Source organism: Perissodus microlepis, chromosome 14, assembly GCF_051167445.1.
Source record: "Perissodus microlepis isolate ML-2025 ecotype Zambia chromosome 14, ASM5116744v1, whole genome shotgun sequence".
Classification (NCBI taxonomy): domain Eukaryota; kingdom Metazoa; phylum Chordata; class Actinopteri; order Cichliformes; family Cichlidae; genus Perissodus; species Perissodus microlepis.
The window spans coordinates 30655816-30678262 of NC_140474.1; the positions used below are offsets into that span (position 1 = coordinate 30655816).

The following is a 22447-nucleotide window of genomic DNA, read 5'->3' on the forward strand; positions in this document are numbered from 1 at the left end:
CTAAAACTTAACATTGTCCGTAGCCTGCTGTTGTTACCACTGTCCTGTTTGAAATGTAATGAGAGAAACTGGTTATTTTGTCATATGTGCATGTACCGATATTGAACCCAAGGTACTAACTAGCTAACTGACTGGATGCCCATTAACCTTATAGCTCCTGTTGTGTGTGTGTGTGTGTGTGTGTGTGTGTGTGTGTGTGTGTGTGTGTGTGTGTGTACACACAGAGAGACAGCCAGGTTCATAATGGATATGAGGAAGTTTTTTTCAAAAGAAGGAGCCACATTCAGGTAAAAGTGTAAGATCAAATGATCCATCAATAAAGGATAATGTTGGATCAGTGTTTCAATATTTGTATCCTTTATTAGATGTACATGTGGTTTGGTTATTTGCCTTTTGGTTGAAAGTACACTGAGAGAGGACTTTTTTATTAGTGATCTTAATAGTATTTTTTAATCTAATTGAATACAATCTATTTGTGTATGATTGTCAGTCCAAAGAGGGAGAGAGGAAAGAGGGGAACATGAGGACAAAGTACAAGGTCAGGCAGAACCAGGTAAGAAAACAGGTAGGGAACAGGGACAGGCAAAACAGAAACTGTTAAACTGGCAAAGAAAAAAAAAAACAACTAATTTTACTCATACAATCTGGAAGTTGTGTTCTCCCTATATTAAAGCTGCTATACAGAATCTGCAAAACAAACTGGGTTGTCAGCCCTGGCACTGCATTACCATATTGAGCTTCAGTCAGAGGAAGTCACGGTTGCCAAAGACTTTTTGAAGCTCAAGAGTGAGGCTGGTGCCATTTCAGATATGTTAACATTGTACAATCTTCTGGATAATCAGATCTTCCCCACACTGAAAACTGTTATTCAGGTTGCCCTAACAAACCCAGTTAGCAGCTGTAGCTGTGAGAGGTCTTTTAGTGTGTTGAGTCAGCTCCATACCTGGCTGAGAAGGACCATGGGTCATAGCAGACTCCAGCACCTGGCTGTGACGTCAGTTGAGAAAGAGATGCTTGAGAGACTTGACCACCAAAATGTGATAGACAGATTTGCCAACCTCAAGGTGAGGCGACATAGGTTAAAAGAAAAGAAAAAATCTGCAGAGCCATAGTAGTATCTGCAGTAAAGATCTTTTCATACATTGTATACATTGTACCATAGGCCAAGGTGTCTCAGTTTTCTAATTTTTTAATAATATTTTGTACATTTCAAGGACTCTTCTATTTTTGGAGTGTATTTTTTTACGTATCCGTATTATATTATACATACACTTTAAAAGTGAATCTCTGTCCAAAAAATGCACTCAGTTTACTTTTTACTCACTATGAGCATCATTTTCATCATCAGTTTTTTTTTTTAATTCCAATCCATTCTTCTTTAGCAGCATTCAAATAACCTTTATCAGATTTGATGGTTTTGTTACAGACTTGTCAAAAAAGTGTTTTGCTTTTCTTTCACAACTGTGGGGATTAAATTGTGTTAAAATGTACAAAACAATGATGTCATGTTTTGTGACGAGGACCCAGGCACAGAGAGACTTGATGAATTTAAGAATCTTATGATTTAATAAAGAAATTTGCAGACTTGCACAGAGAGGGTAAAATTATGATAACTGATAATGGAGATGAAGACAACAGACAATGAGGACAGGGAGGAACAGGGGTTTAAATGCACCAAGGAGACAGTCAGAGGGAACTTGGGACAACTGGAGACATTTAGGGATGCAGGGACTAACAGAGACAGGGAAGAAGTCTCATCGTGATGAGTAAAGTTTACCTTGCCTGGATGGGCAGCTCTCTGGGTGCTCAGCACCCCCAAAGCTCTGATCCTAGAATCACCCCAGTATAGAAGTAAAGTTTATATTACAAAAAACCCCTCCCCCATATAAATAAACTCAGAGACATTAAAAGAACTAAACTCAAGACTAAATGTAACGGTCTTTTGCATTTGATGTTTGTTAAGCTGTATGTCTGGATTTTGTTCTTTGCGCCCTCTGGCGGTGAATTGTGTAGGGTACAGCTTGGTCTCCTCCCAGTCTCCTTTTTTGCTAACACACATGGTGTCTGCATGCTGCAGCTCACAGTTAGCTCCACACATGGAGAAAATATCGTTCAAAGGAGTAGAAATAATTGAGAAAGAAGATGGAGGATAAGGCAATAAGGCCATAAAGGACTATTTAGCACCTCCTGGATGTCAGCACATGAGGTTTGTGTGTTTTAAATGTTTTGTTTTCTGTAATTAAGGACTTTTGATTGATTGGCACTAAATACAAGAGCGCATTTTAATGTGATGTTTTGTTTATTGTTTGTCCGTGAGCAGTTCTCACGGGTTGCCAAAAACAGAATAAACCCTGTTGTATAACTACATCGTGCGTACATCAATCCTTGAGGGTGCTACACTAAACCACTGCAAAGGAAAGAATCAAGAATCTAAAAATACACTCAAAATGCACAAATATAGAGGCAGAGCTTATGAGATGAGATGAGCTTGAGTTTCCTGTAGTGTGACTAGCTACAGTGACAAACTAGTCACGCCTCACTCACAAAGAAAAACCACACAAAGAGGAACCTTTGCTGCTCGGCTTCAGTTCTTTAAAAGGGACATTCAGACATTTCTTTTCTCATCATGAACACATCAAACAGCACCACAGAAGATGACCGGGTTTATGCTGGGATCTTTGGCTGCATTATGGTGATAGGTCTGCCACTCAACGCAGTCTCACTGTGGATTCTTCTCCGCCGCCACAGCCTCAAATCACCCAACGCTGTCTTCATGGTGAACCTGGCACTCTCAGACCTGCTAGCCATCATGTCTTTGCCCATGAGGATCTACTATCATGCAACAGGCACCCCGCTGGGAATTATCATATCCATGCCTCTTTTGAATTTTATTTCCCCCTTTTTTCCCCTCACTGACCACAGCAGGGGAAACTTTGTTTTGATTCAGCCATGAATCCAGCCCACCTGATTCATCACTGAGCCCCATCGCCACTGGCGTCTGACAGGGTGGTGCTGCATATTCTTCCTTTAATGTCTCTATTTTCAATCTGTTAATTAGAGTGCTTAAACATGAAGTAGACTACGTCCACAACAAGTCAATACAGCTGTAAATGTGGCCAATTATCAATCTATAACCAAGCAATAACGAAAAATAGCTTTTATTTTATGCATGTTTTTAGTCAACCACTCACCCAGAGGATCTTCAATCCCAGAAAATTCCTTCTCCTCATTTAATAAGTCAGTCCTCCTTCCATACCCTGGTAACTGGTCCATCCAGAGCCATATCATCTCGAAATATACATACAACAAGCCAAACCACACCTTGGTCACACCAACCTTTTTCCGCCCTGAAGATGTCCAACGCCATGTTAGTCTGGATCAGGGTGTTAATAGATTTGCAATTTTCATTAGTTTTGATTTTGATTTAGCTTCGACTTCAGATTTTCAATTTTATGTCAGTCGTAATTAGTTTTTACCAATTGTTTGCTAGTTCAGTCTAGTTTTTATTTTTTTTTTGAAAATCCTTAGTTTCAGTTTAGTTTTGATCAGTTTCAGTTATAGTTTTAGTTGTGTTTGCAATAATTAAGTGTAACAAAATCCCAGTTTCATCATATCAGTCATGCTCTTCTGCTTATCCTTGGGTATTGAGACTATTAACTCTTGCAGCACCGGGTGTTCGCAATTTTGGTTCAAGTCAATTGATAAACTTTTTGAAGGCAACTGACTCACACAGTTATTTAGATGTCCCAGTCCTGTTGTCTTGGGATGCATCACGCTGCCTTGCATCGGGTTAGCTTCTGTTTTCTGGGGATGAGGGTTGAGTGGGGGAGCTCTCTGAGGAGGGGGAGTGTGCTCCCCCTTACCTTTTCAAGGTAAGCCAGGTCAGCCTTCTTGTGTGGGCTTTTCAAGTGCACTTTAAGGTTTGTAAAGTGGGATTTTTCCCCTTAGAAGTGTCCCTCATAATTTGTCTCTTTCCACTACAAGACACTTGCTTTATCCAAAACACAGTCATATTCAAAGTAATCCCAAATTGGACTCTGGTGCTTTCTCCCGACTTTTCCTGACATGATTCTGCACGTGGACGGAGCAGCAACACAGACGACTCGCCTAACGTACTGGTCACCTGCTGGCATAATGAGACACAGCAAGAAAAAAATCTGGAAACTAAACTTCATTTTCACCCATGACTATTGTAGGACACGCACACCTCAATGAAAACTAAACACATTTTTGCTATAAATTCAGTTAATTTTAGTTAGTTTTGTGAACGCTCATTACAGTTTTAGTTAATTTTCCTTTTTTTTTGTTTTTATTTTTACTTCCGTTAACGAAAAGGTTTTTTTCTTTCACTTCTAGTTTTCGATATTTCGTTTACATGTACTCTATTTGAACAGGGATTTATCAGTGTCAAATGGGATTTTTTTAGTGTGTGTCTGTAAATGCAAATCAATTTATTTATTTATTTATTTTTCTGAAAGGCAAATGTTAAACGGGCTCTAACAAATCCACTTCATTGCGTGCTCATAGATTTTTCTTGTCAGGGTCGCTCACCCAATGTGGTTTATTTAAATTTGTGAATTACGTCACGCTTATTAGTGGCTCATGATTGCTTAAGGCCTATGTCTGAACTTGACTACAGAGGCAGAGCATCACGCCATCCTTTCAGGGTGAAGGACTCCACTTTCTTTGTGTCAAGGCAGCTCATAATTATCTTAATAGCTTTACCTAATCAAGTTATGGCTTACCATCACTTGTGTTATAAGTATGAAGTGTTCTAAATTCATTCAAATTTTGTTTCCAATTCACTTGCAGCAGTTTAGACCGAATTATTAACGATAATAACCTTGCTCTGGACTGTCAAAGGTGACTTTAACGCTGACTGTTCCGACAATTCATTTTATAACATTTCCTGGTCAGATTAGCCAATCTCTGCACACTTGAATAAACATAATCAACATGGTCAATATTTTCCTGCGTGTTATTTCACCATGTTATCGATTCCAACTTTCCGTCCGCATGTGGTTTGGCACATTATATTTATCTACAACTCCACTCCGTCTCTAAATGTTTTGAAGAATTTTTCAAGCCGGGGGTCAAATTTTGAGAATTTGACCATAAGTGAAAGTTATGGTGTTATCACCCCCTTTTTTGGGGCTTACCTTTCCCAGTTTTGATGATATTCCTCCCTATTCTTTCCAAGTACCCCCTTTTGGTGGCGAGAAACTGTTGGTGTGGTCAAGTGGGTGCTGTAAAAACAAAAGCTCAGGACAGAACAGTCACCAGTCATGTACTCACATACAAAATTAGCATATATTTGATTTCATATTGAACCTCTGAGTGTAATGGTACATTTTAATTTGAATTTATCAAAGCTAAACACAATAATTTTTCCTTGTTTATTTTGCTCTTGTTCTTGTGCAGCACCACCTCTCAGCACATGCCCCTGTCGGTTATATCTCTACCTTTCTGAATTATTGACTATTTCAATGAAAGGACCTAAAAGATGGGGACCAGTGTTTATCCTTACATATCTCCATTTTGAATGTGACAAGCCTATCCTTCCCCTGTTATTCATAGACATCAATAGAGTGTGTTTTTTTGGCTTTTTTCTTTTCTTTTTTTCCTCTATAAAAGTTAATTGACTCTTTACAGTGGCCTGCTATGGTTAATAATAACATGTTCAGTCATGAGTGAAATCCAACCTTTTCTTCAATTTAGCATTTAACCTTCCCAACAATATAATGTGATACATTAATCGAAACACAGCTACTAAAACACAATTTTCTTAATGCAAACCTCAGTAACTCAAAATTAGCCACCAAAGGGTTAAGTCTGCAGTTCACGCTCATGTGAAGATACAGCCTCCCCCTTTAGTCTCTGTCATCCTTCTGTTCTTGTAAAAACAAATCAAAGCAAGACAAAACATCCACCTTTTTTTTTTTTTTTTTTTTTTTAAATAGGCTGGGTGAATTGTTTGTGGACATTTACTAATCCTAAAGTCGGTACCGTTTTTGTCTCAGTATCAAATCAGTTAAAACTTTTAGTCGTCAGTCCATCACAGTCCAGCCACATGCATACATCCACACACATTCATACCAGAAGTTGCTGATAATGGAGTCTCACGCGCAACCTATTCGAGCCTCCCTCACCAGCAAGATGACGTCATCATTTTAGAGGAAAACAGTTCCTTGTTTTTTGACTGGACTGACTCGCTGCAATCCTTTTAGGCTCAGGACTTCTCATGTGATCAATGTCCCATATAAGTGAATTTCTCCCAAGCCCATTATAATCATGGAGAAAAACACTTTGCGACTGTTTTCAGTAAGAATATTTTATAGCGCTTTAAAGTTCAATCTCTCAGGCCTGGATTAAAGAGCTGATTTGTTAAATCAGGAACTCACAAAATACCAAAATATCACCACCGGTGGATCACACCTCTCAGATGTTCTTATTTCAGTGCACTGTAACAAAAGCAAAAACAAACGTAACCAATAAAATACTCATATAATAATAAATACTGGGGCCCATTGCAAACATGTCGAAGCATAAAACCATCTTTCTCTCTCTTAGAGAAAGAAAACAATCCAAACCTTACTGATAAAATCAACCTAGTGTTAAGCAAAACCCAAAAATCAACCAAAACTTCGCCAGAAGGTTTTTCTCCCTCCTGGGACAATTATTGTGTAGGGATACAGGTACCGTAACTCCTTTTTGCCCTAACAAAAGCATGTTGGATTTACTTGATTTAACAGTGGACACTGGTTGCACACAAATGTTTTGCTTTGGCAGAAACTTAAACAACTGAGTTAAATCAACACAACCTTTTCATATTCAGTAAACCTGTGCATTTTGTGTTCATAAAACACGATTGAAACATGTTCAGATGGAGTAAGTTGAGCTCCTGGAATATTTTGATCCTTCAATTCTGTCAGTTTATTTCAACACTATTCAATAACTTTTATTCAAATTCTACTTGGTCACTTAAATACTACATGTTGTCTTCATATTGCATACGGTTCAACAAAGTCTAAATCCTGGTTACCATATAATTGAATGGGTCTACAACAACTACCATCCTCCTATCTTTATCCTGGTTGCACCAGGGCTGGGAAATAACCCTGAAGTGATAGGTTGCCAGGCAGGGTACACCCCGGACAGCTGACCAGTCTATCAGATAGAAACAAACAGCCATTCACACTCACATTCATGGATAATTTAGAATCATCAATTAACCTAGCTCTAATAGCTGCATGACTTTTCACTGTGGCAGGAAACCAGAATACCCAGAGAGAAACCACTGCAAACTAGCCAGACTGTGGACCTGCACCCAAGACCTTCTTACTGTGGAGCAACAGCACTAACCAGCATGCCAACAATGTAGGAAATACAGGAAAGCTATGATTTCCGGTATTTGATGCAGAATTATTTTGTTCTTGCCCTTGACAGGTTAATCCACAATAAATAGCAATAGCATGCATGTGGTGTGTGTGTTGCTGTCGGCCTCTTATAACTCCAGTGATTTTCCTGTAGTTTGAAATCTTATGCGGTGTTGTGGATTCCGTGAGTTCAGCAGCTAACCACTCTTATTAGATTGTATTGTGTCATCTCAATGAGAACAAATTGAGTTGTTGAATTTCGTACAGAGCTTTAAAGCCTGAGGCAATTGTGTTAACACACGCGAGATGCTTACGTAAATCCAAGGGCTGGCCCCTTTTTTTCTCTATTTTTTTTTATTATTATTATTATTTTTTTTCCAAGTGTGTTCCTCCTTCAATTAAATCTCAATCAAAAATGTGGCGCTCCGAAATAAAACTCACACCGTTAATTCATCATTTTCACTCTGTACCACTGCTCCTTATCAGGCTGTGTGAAGCACAGTAAACAATTCAGTCGAGGCCTTGAGCCATAGACAGACATCACGCACAGACATTGTTTTCATAACCAAACTGCTTTAGACCCTGTCCCCTAAACCTACACAAATGCCCTCTGGGTGACATGAAATGCATTTAACCAATAAACAATCAATGGCTTCTTGTTGTTGTAACAGATTCTGTATTTGGATGTTTGTGTGCAGCATTTTGCGTGTCAGCATAAGCATTTGTTAGTAAAGCATTCTTCATTGCAGCAGCGTGTGTGTGCATCACTCTTCATTGCACAAGCGTGTGCATGTGTGTGTCATTTCTCACTCAATTGACTCAGCGCGTGTGTCAGTTCTCACTCAATCAACGAGTGCATATGTGTTCATATGTGTGTTTCTCTTCATTCTGAGTCAGTGCATGTAGATGTGTGTGTGTTTGTGTTCATCACTTTCCTGTTCTGGTGTTCTGGGTAAACCACGGCCTGAAGCGTGCCCTGGGGTCCTGCCCTCCTCCATTTCAGTCTGTTTGCATCCATTGATGCTGCTGCTCAAAGTTCTGTCCATACTGGTTCTGGCCTCAGTTGAGGCAGTCCTTTTCTCCAGTGTCCTGCATCTTCTCCTTGTCCAGCTCCTCCTTAACTTGACCCTTTTGCTTCTGTAGCTCCTTCAGGGTTTGCTCCTGCTGTTGGAGCTTCTTGTCCCGTCTGGTGACCTCCTGCTCCAGCAAGCTCCGGCCTGGTTTCAAGTCCTGTGTCTGGGACTCCAACCCTGACTGATGGGTTCGATTATCAGCCAGCTCCTCCTGAGCCATGCTCCGTTTCTGCTCTGATGCCTTGAGCTCTTACTGAGGGCAGAAACCTCAGAGTCTTTTCCGTACACGTCAGATTAAAGTCCATTGATGTTTTCCTTGCTTTGCTCCACGGCCTTCTGCAGCTCTGCTGTTCGGCTCTTCTCAGAGGTCAGCTCCTGGCCGAGCCCCGACACCTGTGCCTTCAGCTTATTTTCTTCTGGTGCTTTTGTCCATTCTGAGGTGCCTCCTGACCTCAGTTACTCCTCCTGTCTCTGGCACGCCCTTTTTGCTGCCCGATCATCCGTGTTGGTCTGTCACTGTCCTGCACAGTTTTAATGCAGAGTTGTTAAGGTCAGCATTCTTTTGCTCACCCTCACTTTTCATCCGGGCTTAATGGGCGTCTCGTCAGAGCTCTGTTAGCTGAAGCTGTCTGGAAATCTCCCCCGTGTAGTGAAACGGGCCTTGGATTTAACGCTCTCCGTCTCCGCTGCATGAGATCGTTTTCCTGCAGCTCTGTTGACATTTTCAGGTTGTTGTTGTGGGTCCAGCTGCTGTAGCATTTGGTCAGGGTCACATCAAAGATGGTAGAGGGGAGAGCAGGAGTCCAGGTCAGCCTCGGCAAAGCAGCCTGTAATCAAGCATAAAGAGAAAAAACAAAAACAAAACAAAAACAGACGAACAGGAAAATGATGTTGTGTTGGCTGTGTTATTCGGAGAGGGGAGAAACACCGGGCCAGGCCCTGTGTCAGCCTTCTCTCCCCCTTTTTTTTGTTTTTTCTCACTATGTAATCAACTCATAACCCACCAAGCTGACAGGACAACACAGGTACATGTTAAAATTCTTAAAATCATGTTTAAAAGCCCAAAAAGGAATTTTCTTTCATTCAGTAATCACTTGTATTAATCAATCAGCAGAAAACATGTCACAATTTGAATCTTCTAACCACTAAATTTGTCGTGTCTTCACTGGTTGGTCAGACCAGTGTCTTTTTTTTTTAAGTTAAATTGTTGTCCTGCAACCCAGAAAGTTTATTTGTTAGTAGTGGATAAACTTTATCATTCAGCAACAGGTGTATGTTAAGTTTCGCTGCTTTACCTTGCTGGAAAATCTTCACGTGTTCATGAATGTAAGCTGTTTCTTCATTGCGTGTGTGTGCGTTTGTAGGTGGGTTATTTTAACTTTTTTCTCAAACAAGGCATTTCTTCTAACACGTGCCTTTCTCATACATTTCTCTGGTTGTGTGTGTGTTTTTTTTTTGTTTCCCAAATTTTGATTTCCCACCTTAAATAACAGCATTCCATGTCTTCAGCCAGGAGTTAGAGCTTGCTTGTGAGATTCAGGGACACATGGTGCCAACAACAATTCAGTAAAAAACTTGCCTGCAAATTTCCAGTGATGGTAACCGATAACTGGAGGAGAAGATGTCCTTTAAGCTTATTTTCCGGGTGGGGACAAAGTGAGGTCAAGCTGTAAACTTTTGAGTCAAAGCTTGGCCTGTCTGTCGTCCCAATTCTGTTTATGCTTTTGCCGCTGTACTCAGGTTTCCAGGTTGAGAGAAATCCACCTGTATTAACACACTAAAACATTCACTTACTATTTCTTTTCTGAAAACATCCACTCACTTCATCTGACTAGATTTTACTCTCTCTCTCTCGGTGCATACTTCTCACAGTCTGGCCGTTGCCTTTTATGGGCATGCAGAGTTCCTGTCACACACACAGCTGAAATTCGTGCTTGATCACACCCTATATTATGATAAAACCAACAGTAAATCAAATGTAACCGCTTATATTATTGGGCTGAACCAAGAGTCACTTTAAAAATCTTATAAATCCTGCTTCACACCATAAAACTGAAACAAATCACAGCTGTATTTCTCACACAATCTTACTCTGCCGACTGAAGTGTCGGTCTAAATCATGCACGATTTGTCTGTTCTATTTCAAACCTCAGCCAGACATCAAACATTCACCCTAGTCATTCAAAACCTTATTTGTAATATTATAATCAGCAAAATCAGCGTCTTATTTACAGGTCTTTAACAGTATTTGCAAATTATAATTATAAAACTCAAAAAACACGCTAAACCGGAAGAAAAAGTCCTCTGTGCGCTTCACAGCAGCCACCTCATTTGCATGTTCACACACCGTCTAAAAATAGCTCGCAGCGCTGCAGCGCACTCTCGTCACACACAGTCTCGTCTCACACACAGTTCTATTATTTTATATTACAAAGACGTCTTATATTTACAACCACTGTCAGGCCTGACAGATTTAGCGCCTACACAATTTTGACAAATTTAAGTTAACGGGTCCAACCGAAGAAAGTCCAACTTTTTTGTGATCAATTAACCAGTATCAGCCTCTAACTGTATCTGGCCTCATCTCTAAAGTCCCTAACTCAATTTAACAGTGTCCAAAAAAGCGCAGATACCGTTTAACACGGTAAGGAGCCTCTAACTCCTAGCTTATTCCAGGATGCCCTGTACCCCACAGTTAAGCCAAACTGAACTAACCCTGTTCGCCGACAGGTCAAGGTCGCGCGTCCACGGCCAGGAGGGAGCGTAACCTCCGGGCTATGCGCTTCTTAGCAGCCTCTAACTGCCGTCCTATAATAATTTATAACACTTTGAACAACAGTCAGCACCCCAAAACAAGAGTCTGACTGAGGCAGGTGCAACCTAGTGGTCAATGGAGCCTCTAACTCACAACATGACCAACTCAGGTCCACCATATAACCAACGGAGCCTCTAACTCACTAAATGACCAATTCCCTATCAAACTACTTGAGCCTCTAACTCAATTTCTTAGCAGCCTCTAACTGCATTAATTTCTTAGCAGCCTCTAACTGCATTTACTTCTTAGCAGCCTCTAACTGCTTCAACTCATGAGATTTTTTCATCAAAATCAAAACAGACATCTACCAGTAATTTCAGTGAGTAGACTTTAATTTAATCATGTCCAATTTGGCACACTTTGGAAATAATTCAACAGGTAGTGCCTTACCTTTGTTTAAGCCGGCTTATGCCCACTCACGTCAGACCACTGGCTTGTGCCTGTCCGTTCGACAACCTCGGACCGTCCAAACCTCCAAAATTCCACCCCAATACCACAGGACGAGCCCCCAAACTGTTACGGATTCAAATATTGGGGATGGATACAAGAGGAAAAACCAAAATAACAACACTGGTCCGGCCGGGTTGAGTCAAACGATGATTTTAATGATCACACGCGTGGGAGATGGACACCGTACGCAGACAGCATCAGATCTCAAAATGGTGGAGCATTGATCAAACTCTTATAGCCTCTAGTGGCCCCCACCTAATCATAAAAGCCTAAACATTCACATTCTTTCTCTCACACAGTGCCTAAGCTACGACCTTGGCTCCCTGTTTATCTGCTCCCGCTGAGATGGGGCAGAAAACTCCAGTATGTTCTGTTCTCTTCTAATCAGACAAATAAGGCAATGACTTTCTGCAAACAGTATTTCTCATAACTCAGCAGTATAATGCATCATAAAACAATATCATTCATTCACAATAAACCAGCAGTCTAATGTAATGCAACTCAGCTTAACAAATGCAATAGTTATCACCTTCTTCTAATTCAGGAGAATAATGCAAACTAAAACTACATAATAATTCACCATCTTCAATTAAGGGTCTAACATGGCATAAAATAATATTATAATCTGACACTCTTCAGCGTAATAATCTTTCGCAAAAACCTCCGCTCCAGCGCCTCCTTCATCACCTTCATAAGCGTGGACCGACTGCTGGCTGTGGTTTATCCTCTGAGGTCTCGCCATCTTCGGACCTCGTGCAATGCCTGGAAAGGAGCAGCGCTCGTCTGGGGGGTTTTGCTGGTGGTAAATATCCCAGAGGGCATAGGATTTTTTAAACACTTACAGAACCACACAGATCACATTTGTTTCCAATCTCATTATTATAAAAGTGTAACACGATCAGCAATTATTTACCTTCAGATTGTGTTACTGGTCACAATGCTAGCAGTCAACATTGTGTGCACCGTTATGGTTTCCTGGACTCTACACAAACATCTCAGTGACTCTGCAAAGGTCAGAAACAAGGTGAACGTAATGCTGATTTTTGCCATCAACTTGCTTATATTCTGCACATGTTTTCTGCCCATGCCACTACACGCAGTTACAAAAAGCAAAACCAGTATAACTCCACTGGCATGTCTGACTGTTTTGAACTGCTATCTGGATCCACTGATGTATTATTTTTCTTTTGACTCCTTCTGGAAGAAAAAAGAGGACGTGGGAAGAGAACTATAGATTAGTGACCTGCTAGAGTTGCTATCAGATGTCCCATGATACATGCCTGTTTTTTTGTTTTTTACAAAGTAGCCCGTTTGTGCACAAGATTCTTAAGTAGTTCAACCACATGCACAGTTTTCAGCAGTTAACCATCAATGTTCATTTCTTCAGTAACATTTGTGTAAAAGCCAGAAAGTAAAAGAACAAAAGCAAAGGCTTGGGTTAGTGGTTTCATATTTTATTTTCACTGCAACATGAAAACCTCAACCACAGGAAGACCGGTGGCTCATCTGCTTTACTAGAAACTGTGAAAAAAGGCAGCTGCAACACTGCAACTAAGATGTTATTTTTGTCAAGTTCAGTTAATATCCCAATCAGTATCATGTAATAAGTTTGTCAGAATTAACAATCTGACATGAGAAGATGTATTCAGACGCACTGAAGTTTTTTTCTTAAAGCCTTCTCCTGAAGTATTTCTCATGCAGTTGAGAAAAACAGTGTAGAGAAAAAAAATCACATAATTCATTAAATCTACTTTATATTTGTTCACTTCACAACTGAGGAAGCAGCTTGTCTAGATCAGTTAGAGACTTTTTAAAAAAAAGCTTCCGGAAGTCACCACTTGTTGAACTAAATACTGTCAGGACATGAAACAAACCACCTTTTAACAAACAGATAAGAAAAACAGAAGAAAAATTGTGTTTTTTCGTCTTTTTAGTCAGACTAGCTGCTTTGTTTTTGTGATAAGTTGTCTCCTTGTACATTTTTCAGTTGCATGAAAGACAGGTCAGTAATGTGGTATAAAAAGAGCATCTTAGAAAGGAAGAGTTTCATCAATCTATAAAAACTGCATCTCCAAATTGTGAAAAAAAATCTAAATAATATTCCTCAATGTAAAATTGTAAAGGCTTGAATATCTCATAATCTACAATACATAACATCATCAATGCCCAAAATCAATATTGGAGTCCTGTGATTTTCAGGCCTTAATACAGCACTGCATTACAAAAAAGTATGCCTGTGTCATGGAAATCACTGCATGGGAACACTTGCAGAAATTGCTGTATGTGATTCATTATCATAATTTACTGTTCCAACAAACAAATCCAAGTTAAAGAAAACAAAGCCCTATGTAAACATGGTCCAGGAACACCACCATCTTCTCTGGGCAAAATGCATTTAAAAAGCACAAATTGAAAAACTTTTCTATGGTCAGATCAATTCTCTGGACTAAAGAAGAGATGGGCCTTCAAAAGGTTACACTTCTGATGGTATGGGTGTGCATTACTGACCATGGAATTGGCAACTTGCACATCTGGAAAGGCACCATCAATGCTGAAAGTTATATACAGATTTTAGAGCAATGCTCTAAATGTTGATGACATTTTTTCAGGGAATTTGTTGCGTAAGACAGTGATAAACGACATACTGGCTCTATTACAGCAGTGTGGCTTCATAGTAGAAGAGTCTTTTTTTTTAGATCAGTTGCTGCCATCAAATTTAAAATGGGCTAATATTTGTCTTTAAAAGGTACATTTTCTCAGTTTAAACACCTGGTATGTTTTCTATGTTTTTTTGTGAATTGTTTATGAGTTCAAAAGCTTTTCATTTGGGGCTGTTTTTCATCTGCCTGAAACACACTTGCTTCCACAAAAAGCCTCTCTAACCTTATGGCTGATTTAGTCCAATATACAATAATGTTAAATTCTGCTTGATATTAGGGTTGCTAAGGTTTCAGTTGAAACTTCTGTCGATACAAGTGATTGCTCAAAATGAATTTTAGTTACAGCCCTGTGACATACTAGCGACCTGTCCAAGGTATACCCTGCCTGTCACCCTATGGTAGCTCGAATAGGCTCCAGCACCCCTTCAACCCTGAATTGGATAAATAGAGGTGAATGGATGGAGATTTTAGTTGCCACTATATCAGCCCACCTTATGGCACATCATTTAGAGAGGGAGCTACTGCTGCTTTGCTCTATATGGCTCTTTCTAAAATTAAGCCCATGTGTTTCATTGTGGTAATTTGTGCTGTCTAATTGTGATAGATATAGTGTCACATATAAAACTCTCCCACTGCCTGTTACAACTGCTGACAGCTAAATCAATCTTAGCATGTTAGTTATGCTGTGCTTGCCTTTCTTTTGAAAGAAATTTGTGAAGAATTGATTTCCCTTACTTGCTGCCTTTTCTCCTGTTTGTTTTGTTTTGATTCTTTGATTTTGCTTTGATTTGTTTCATCCATGTGCAGTGAAATTGATTTCATTTAGTTAGGTTAAATCTCCAGTAGATACGTTTCTATTGGTATAGTTAAACAAATGTTAGCTTGTGTATGTCGCAGTAATGTTGGGCTAATATATGTCAAAGTGTATAAAGATTTTAAATAAAACAAATATTTGTTGTTTACACAGATGCTTTTTTGTTTTGTTTGTTTTCTTTTGTGTAACAGCAAAATGTACATTACTTAACTCTCCTGTAGCTGATGTGGTGTTTCCTGGAGGAAAAGACTGTAAAATGATGAAGAATTCTTTTTCTACAGTTAAGGCTGAAAATTCATAAAACTTCCAGAAATACCAGTAAAGTTCACCAATGTTTGACTGGTGTTTGCTATAGATCGTGCATTATCCAGTTTTCTGTGATGTCAGAGTTTTAAAAAATGGTGGCATGGAACAATTTAGGTTTATATTTTAATTTTGTGCTGAATACATTTGCTGTTTAACTTGGTTAACATGTGACCATGCACAGAGTGGTCAGTAGAAGAAGGTTTAACTCAGCTGACATAGCTGCAGATGAAGATGAAGATGCAGATACATGGTACTGGACTGTGAGCACGGGGCCCACTAAAGGATGTTGGAAACTTGTGCCACCTTCACAAAGCCTTTTCCTGACAGTTTGATAACTAACATGCACAGGACTAGCCTGCTGGAGGTCATTCTGTGGGAGTCTGGCAGCTCCTCCTAGTAGAAATGAGCAGACACTGATCTTGCCCTTTAGGGTGAGGCCTTTCTATGGCCCTGTCCAACTCTCTTTGTGCAACCTTCCATCTCCTGGTATCTCCTTCATATACTCAAGACTGAGCTCGGAGACACGGCAAACCTTCTTGCATGGATGTGCCATCCTGGAGGAGTTGGACTACCTGTGCAACCAGAATTGGCTGTAAGCATCTGGGCTACCAGCAGTGACAAGGACAGTAGCTAAAAACCAAACAAAAGGAAAATCAGTCAGGAGGGATAAGTAGAGAAATGGTCTGTGGGCACTGTGGCTCTCCAGTGCACCTGTTGCCACTTTTATTTATCATCACCATATGTGATGATAGCGCACAAGCGCCAAATATTTAAATGTTTTCCAGAAAAAGACTCCAAACGAGGAACATTCACTGTGTCCAGTCTAATCATTTATCATCACGCTGCCACATTTAAGAAATTGTTTCCTGTTCTTCTGTTTAGTTTTAGCACAGGTTATCTACTGTAATAACGTGTCTTTATCTGTTTATTCAAACTGATCATGTCTGTTCAAAACTTACACTTATTAAAGGTAACTGAAAACAAACCATCTTGCATCCATCATTGTAAATTCACATGAGCCTAGGCCCTGTAATGTTTCATACTTTTTATTTCATGTAAAATTACGCTTTGTTTTTTTTTCTTTGTTTTTTTCCCTTTTTTTAGACAGATCATATCTCAGTTTTACAGGTCCTTCTCAAAAAATTAGCATATTGTGATAAAGTGCATTATTTCCTGTAATATACTGATAAACATTAGACTTTCATATATTTTAGATTCATTACACACAACTAAAGTAGTTCAAGCCTTTTATTGTTTTAATATGGATGATTTTGGCATACAGCTCATGAAAACCCAAAATTCCTATCTCAAAAAATTAGCACATTCCATCCGACCAATAAAAGAAAAGTGTTTTTAATACAAAAAAAGTCAGCCTTCAAATAATTATGTTCAGTTATGCACTCAATACTTGGTCGGGAATCCTTTTGCAGAAATGACTGTTTCAATGCGGCGTGGCATGGAGGCAATCAGCCTGTGGCACTGCTGAGGTGTTATGGAGGCCCAGGATGCTTCGATAGCGGCCTTAAGCTCATCCAGTGTGTTGGGTCTTGCGTCTCTCAACTTTCTCTTCACAATATCCCACAGATTCTCTATGGGGTTCAGGTCAGGAGAGTTGGCAGGCCAATTGAGCACAGTAATACCATGGTCAGTAAACCATTTACCAGTGGTTTTGGCACTGTGAGCAGGTGCCAGGTTATGCTGAAAAATGAAATCTTCATCTCCATAAAGCTTTTCAGCAGATGGAAGCATGAAGTGCTCCAAAATCTCCTGATAGCTAGCTGCATTGACCCTGCCCTTGATAAAACACAGTGGACCAACACCAGCAGCTGACATGGCACCCCAGACCATCACTGACTGTGGGTACTTGACACTGGACTTCAGGCATTTTGGCATTTCCCTCTCCCCAGTCTTCCTCCAGACTCTGGCACCTTGATTTCCGAATGACATGCAAAAGTTGCTTTCATCCGAAAAAAGTACTTTGGACCACTGAGCAACAGTCCAGTGCTGCTTCTCTGTAGCCCAGGTCAGGCGCTTCTGCCGCTGTTTCTGGTTCAAAAGTGGCTTGACATGGGGAATGCGGCACCTGTAGCCCATTTCCTGCACACGCCTGTACACGGTGGCTCTGGATGTTTCTACTCCAGACTCAGTCCACTGCTTCCGCAGGTCCCCCAAGGTCTGGAATCGGTCCTTCTCCACAATCTTCCTCAGGGTCCGGTCACCTCTTCTCGTTGTGCAGCGTTTTCTGCCACACTTTTTCCTTCCCACAGACTTCCCACTGAGGTGCCTTGATACAGCACTCTGGGAACAGCCTATTCGTTCAGAAATTTCTTTCTGTGTCTTACCCTCTTGCTTGAGAGTGTCAATGATGGCCTTCTGGACAGCAGTCAGGTCGGCAGTCTTACCCATGATTGCGGTTTTGAGTAATGAACCAGGCTGGGAGTTTTTAAAAGCCTCAGGAATCTTTTGCAGGTGTTTAGAGTTAGTTCGTTGATTCAGATGATTAGGTTAATAGCTCGTTTAGAGAACCTTTTCATGATATGCTAATTTTTTGAGATAGGAATTTTGGGTTTTCATGAGCTGTATGCCAAAATCATCAATATTAAAACAATGAAAGGCTTGAACTACTTCAGTTGTGTGTAATGAATCTAAAATATATGAAAGTCTAATGTTTATCAGTACATTACAGAAAATAATGAACTTTATCACAATATGCTAATTTTTTGAGAAGGACCTGTATGTGTACAGCTGAACAGTGACGAAAAATGTCTTATTTTAGTATAAGATGGGGAAAATCCCTAAATTACACAATACTTAAAATAACAAAACTCTAAAAATTGAATTGACTTGTTATTTGTTTTATTTTCAATGTTCTTGAAAGTTAAAAAAAAAAAAAAGTGAGGGAAGGAAATAAGCTGACTGCAGATTAGTGAACTTCAGTTTGGAAGCCATTCATGTGTGAACTTTATCATGGTCCTGCCTGCAGTGGAGTCACAGTGGTTACAATGGCCTAGATTAAAGATGCAACTGAAAAATAATACTGTCATTTACTCTATTTCTAAACCATCATGATCTGAGGCTGCAGATTGTGTGAGACCAATCAGTGAGGACCAGAATGAAGACGACACAGGAGAAATTGGTAAAAGAAAACAAGACGTTTATGGTGTATTTTGGCTGACACAAAAAACAAGACAAACCAAAATGCAACAGGGAACCTGAACTGGGAAAATACTTTATAGAAGTAAAGTTGATATTACAAAAAAACCATCCCCCCCAAAAAATAAACTCAGAGACATTAAAAGAACTAAACGCAAGACTAAACCATATTGCAAAGGAAAGAATCAAGAATCTAAAAATAAACTCATTACAGTCAGAGCGTATTAAAAATGTGTATTAGAAGAATCATAATCAGAGATCCTATCTTCAAAGCACATATGTAGAGGAAGCGCTTATGAAATGAGACTAGATGAGATGAGATGAGCTTGAGTTTCCTGTAGTGTGACTAGTCACAGTCACAAACTACTCACGCCTCACTCACAAAGAAAAACCACACAAAGAGGAACCTTTGCCGCTCTGCTTCCGTTCTTTAAAAAGGACATTCAGACATTTCTTTTCTCATCATGAACACATCAAACAGCACCACAGAAGATGACCGGGTTTATGCTGGGATCTTTGGCTGCATTATGGTGATAGGTCTGCCACTGAATGCAGTCTCACTGTGGATTCTTCTTCGCCGCCACAGCCTCAAATCACCCAACGCTGTCTTCATGGTCAACCTGGCACTCTCAGACCTGCTAGCCATCATCTCTTTGCCCATGAGGATCTACTATCATGCAACAGGCACCCCGCTGGGAATTGTCACATGCCTCTTCAGCGTAATAATCTTTCGCAACAACATTCGCTCCAGCGCCTCCTTCATCACCTTCATAAGCGTGGACCGACTGCTGGCTGTGGTTTATCCTCTGAGGTCTCGCCATCTTCGGACCTCGTGCAATGCCTGGAAAGGAGCAGCACTCGTCTGGGGGGTTTTGCTGGTGGTAAATATCCCAGAGGCCAAAGGATTTTTAGAACACTTACAGAACCACACAGATCACATTTGTTTTGAACTTCATGAATATAAAAGTGTAACACGATCAGCAATTATTTACCTTCAGATTGTGTTACTGGTCACAATGCTAGCAGTCAACATTGTGTGCACCATTATGGTTTCCTGGACTCTACACAACCATCTCAGTGACTCTGCAAAGGTCAGAAACAAGGTGAACGTAATGCTGATTTTTGCCATCAACTTGCTTATATTCTGCACATGTTTTCTGCCCATGCCACTACACATACTTACAAAAAGCAAAACCAGTATAACTCCACTGATATGTCTGATTGTTTTGAGCTGCTGTCTGGATCCACTGATGTATTATTTTTCTTTTGACTCCTTCTGGAAGAAAAAAGAGGACGTGGGAAGAGAACTATAGATTAGTGACCTGCTAGAGTTGCTATCAGATGTCCCATGATACATGCCTGTTTTTTTTTTTGTTTGTTTTTTTACAAAGTAGCCCGTTTGTGCACAAGATTCTTAAGTAGTTCAACCACATGCACAGTTTTCAGCAGTTAACCAACAATACTCATTTCTTCAGTAACATTTGTGTCAAGCCCAGAAAGTGAAAGAGTGAAAGAGGCTTGGCTTAGTTGTTTCATGTTCTATTTTCAGTGCAACATGAAAGCCTCAACGACAGATCGGTGGCTGACTTACTAGAAACTGTGAAAAAAGTCACCTGCAACACTTTTTTGTGTTTGCAAAACTGCGTCCTTACTTGTCTTCAGTTTACATTCAGTCATTATCCTGATCAGTATCATGTAATAAGTTTGTCAGATTTAACACTCTGACATGAGAAGATGTCCCCTCCCCCCCAGAAAAAACAGAGTCTTCCGGAAGTCACCGTGTGTGGAACTACATACTGACATACTGACAGACATGAAACAAACAACCTTTTCTCATACCGTTGTAGTTTTGGCCTAATATTTAATCAAGACGTATAAGAGTAATATCAATCTCCTCATTTCTCTTTTGGCAAATAAAACAGCATATACATAAGAATAACTCTGACAGATGGGTGTGTGTATGCATGTAAAGTACCACATGAATGAATAATGTTGAGGATAGATTAAGAATAATTAAGCATTCAACAGAAAAGCTGGTTTAAAATTGACTAATCACAATATTTTGTAAATATTTTTGAAAACATTACATACAACACTGTTTAAGCCCATCTCTTCTGTATATTTTAAGTCCTTTCATAAGACTCAGGCCTTTGTTTTATTTGCGAGTGCCTCACTAGTGGAGCCAACGGCTCAAGGCCTAATTAAGTCCCACCAGATGGAAGGGTGTTGGTGTAAGCCTACAACAGACTGTAAGACGACTGATTATCTCATCTGCAGATTTAAAATTATCCAAAGGTTATCACTGAAAATGCTATTAGACACTGAAGATTGGTTGAATTTCCCAGACTGGCCATTACATTTTACTGTTGTTAATGTTCACTATTGTACACGCAAGTTGATTGTGTCAAATTCAATATAGTCATCATTTGCCAAGACTGAACATTCTGCTGAGATGAAATTGGTTTCGATGTTGAGGAACAACCCAGAAACCACAAAAGTTCAACTGTGGCATGAACAGGAAAGTGCTGTAATAATAGGGCCAATGTCCAGTGAGTTTTACTTCATGGTGAACTGAGAAGGTTTCAGAAAAAAGCCCCTGCTACAAAATCAACACTTTCAAGCTGAAATTTACACCTGCCCACACGAACAGGACAAATGACTTCTGGAGTTTTACTATTCAAAGAAACAATGATTGAGTTATTTGGCCACAATGGCAAGAGGTATGCTTGTTTAGGTATGTTTAAGCCTGAGGCTTTCAAACCTAAGAACACTGTATCAGACATCAAGCATGGTGGTGGGAGCACTTTTGTTGTGCATGGAGTAATGAAGGACAAATGTCATGATCCTATGTCTTTGACACAGTTTGTGAGTTTATGATGGTTTTGTGAATCTTCCTTTTGGATTGAACAGATTTTCATCTTCTTGTCCTGTATTAGTTAGTCTGTAGTTTTGTATTTCCTAGTGCATCTGTGTTTAATATTTCTATTTTTTATTTTTTTGTTTTTGCCTGCTCTCATGTCTGTTCTGTCTTCAGCATCTCCTGCTGCTTTCTGTTCTGTGTTTTGTCTCTCCAGTCTGTCATGTGTTTCCATGTTTATCCCCGTCCCAATGTCAAGCTTTTGTGTCCTTGTCTCAGTCTCTCGTCTCTTGTTTTTTGTTGTGTGTTTTCAGGTCTCCCGGTTCTGAGTTTCCAAGTTAAGCTTTTTACCTGATTTCTTGTATTTTTATATCATTTTTGAAACTTTTAAGTCACAGCATTAAAGTTGCTTTTTTTTCAAGTCATATCCTCGACTCAGAGTCCTGCATTTGGGTCCTAGTCTGCCTGCCAAACAGCCGTGAATGACATTCAAATTCTTCAGCTTCACCACAAATCAGCACCTAGCTGTTTGAAACTTGGACACAGTTGGGTGTTCCAGTTGGACAATGATCTCAAAGACACATTAAAACTGGTTAATCGATAAAGCAGTCTATTATTAAGGTTCTGGAATTACCACACTATAGAAAATGTGTGGACTATGCTTAAAATGAACTCCATCAATCTGCCAGAATTACAATAGAAGCTTTTTCATGGCTACCAAAAGCATCTTGCCAAAGCGCAACTTGCTAAGGACATTAATAGAGCCTGTATGAGCGTTTACGTATAGCTTTGACCCTGTGTGGATTGGAGAAAATCCCCCAAAAAGTCAAATGTCTGCAGTCAGTTCTTGAGGCTTTTTTAAAGTCATTAAAGACAGAATTCATTAAAGGTTATCTGATGAAATGATGGCATCAGATAACAATGTACAAGCTCTACTTCCAAT

At 39.8% G+C, this 22447-nt stretch overlaps 2 protein-coding genes across 2 annotated transcripts; both read left to right on the forward strand.

Moving 5' to 3' along the window:
- The first annotated feature begins 1666 nt into the window (after window positions 1-1666).
- Window positions 1667-16512, forward strand: LOC146374205 (lysophosphatidic acid receptor 6-like). Its single transcript, XM_084951103.1, has 2 exons — window positions 1667-2862; window positions 12336-16512. Exons 1-2 carry the CDS (start codon window positions 2627-2629, stop codon window positions 12946-12948), a joined length of 849 nt encoding a protein of 282 aa, XP_084807229.1. The 5' UTR covers window positions 1667-2626; the 3' UTR covers window positions 12949-16512.
- A 2450-nt stretch (window positions 16513-18962) lies between these two features.
- LOC146374206 (lysophosphatidic acid receptor 6-like) lies at window positions 18963-21896 on the forward strand. The gene has a single exon (XM_084950304.1). The coding sequence runs from the start codon at window positions 19112-19114 to the stop codon at window positions 19958-19960; it is 849 nt and encodes a 282-aa protein (XP_084806430.1). The 5' UTR covers window positions 18963-19111; the 3' UTR covers window positions 19961-21896.
- The last annotated feature ends 551 nt before the right edge of the window (window positions 21897-22447 follow it).

Coding starts and splice junctions, on each gene's coding strand:
- LOC146374205 (XM_084951103.1), top strand. CDS start 2,627: ATGAACACATCAAACAGCACCACAGAAGATGACCGGGTTTATGCTGGG. Junction 2,863..12,335: donor ACAGGCACCCCGCTGGGAAT/TATCATATCCAT, acceptor AAAATAATATTA/TAATCTGACACTCTTCAGCG.
- LOC146374206 (XM_084950304.1), top strand. CDS start 19,112: ATGAACACATCAAACAGCACCACAGAAGATGACCGGGTTTATGCTGGG.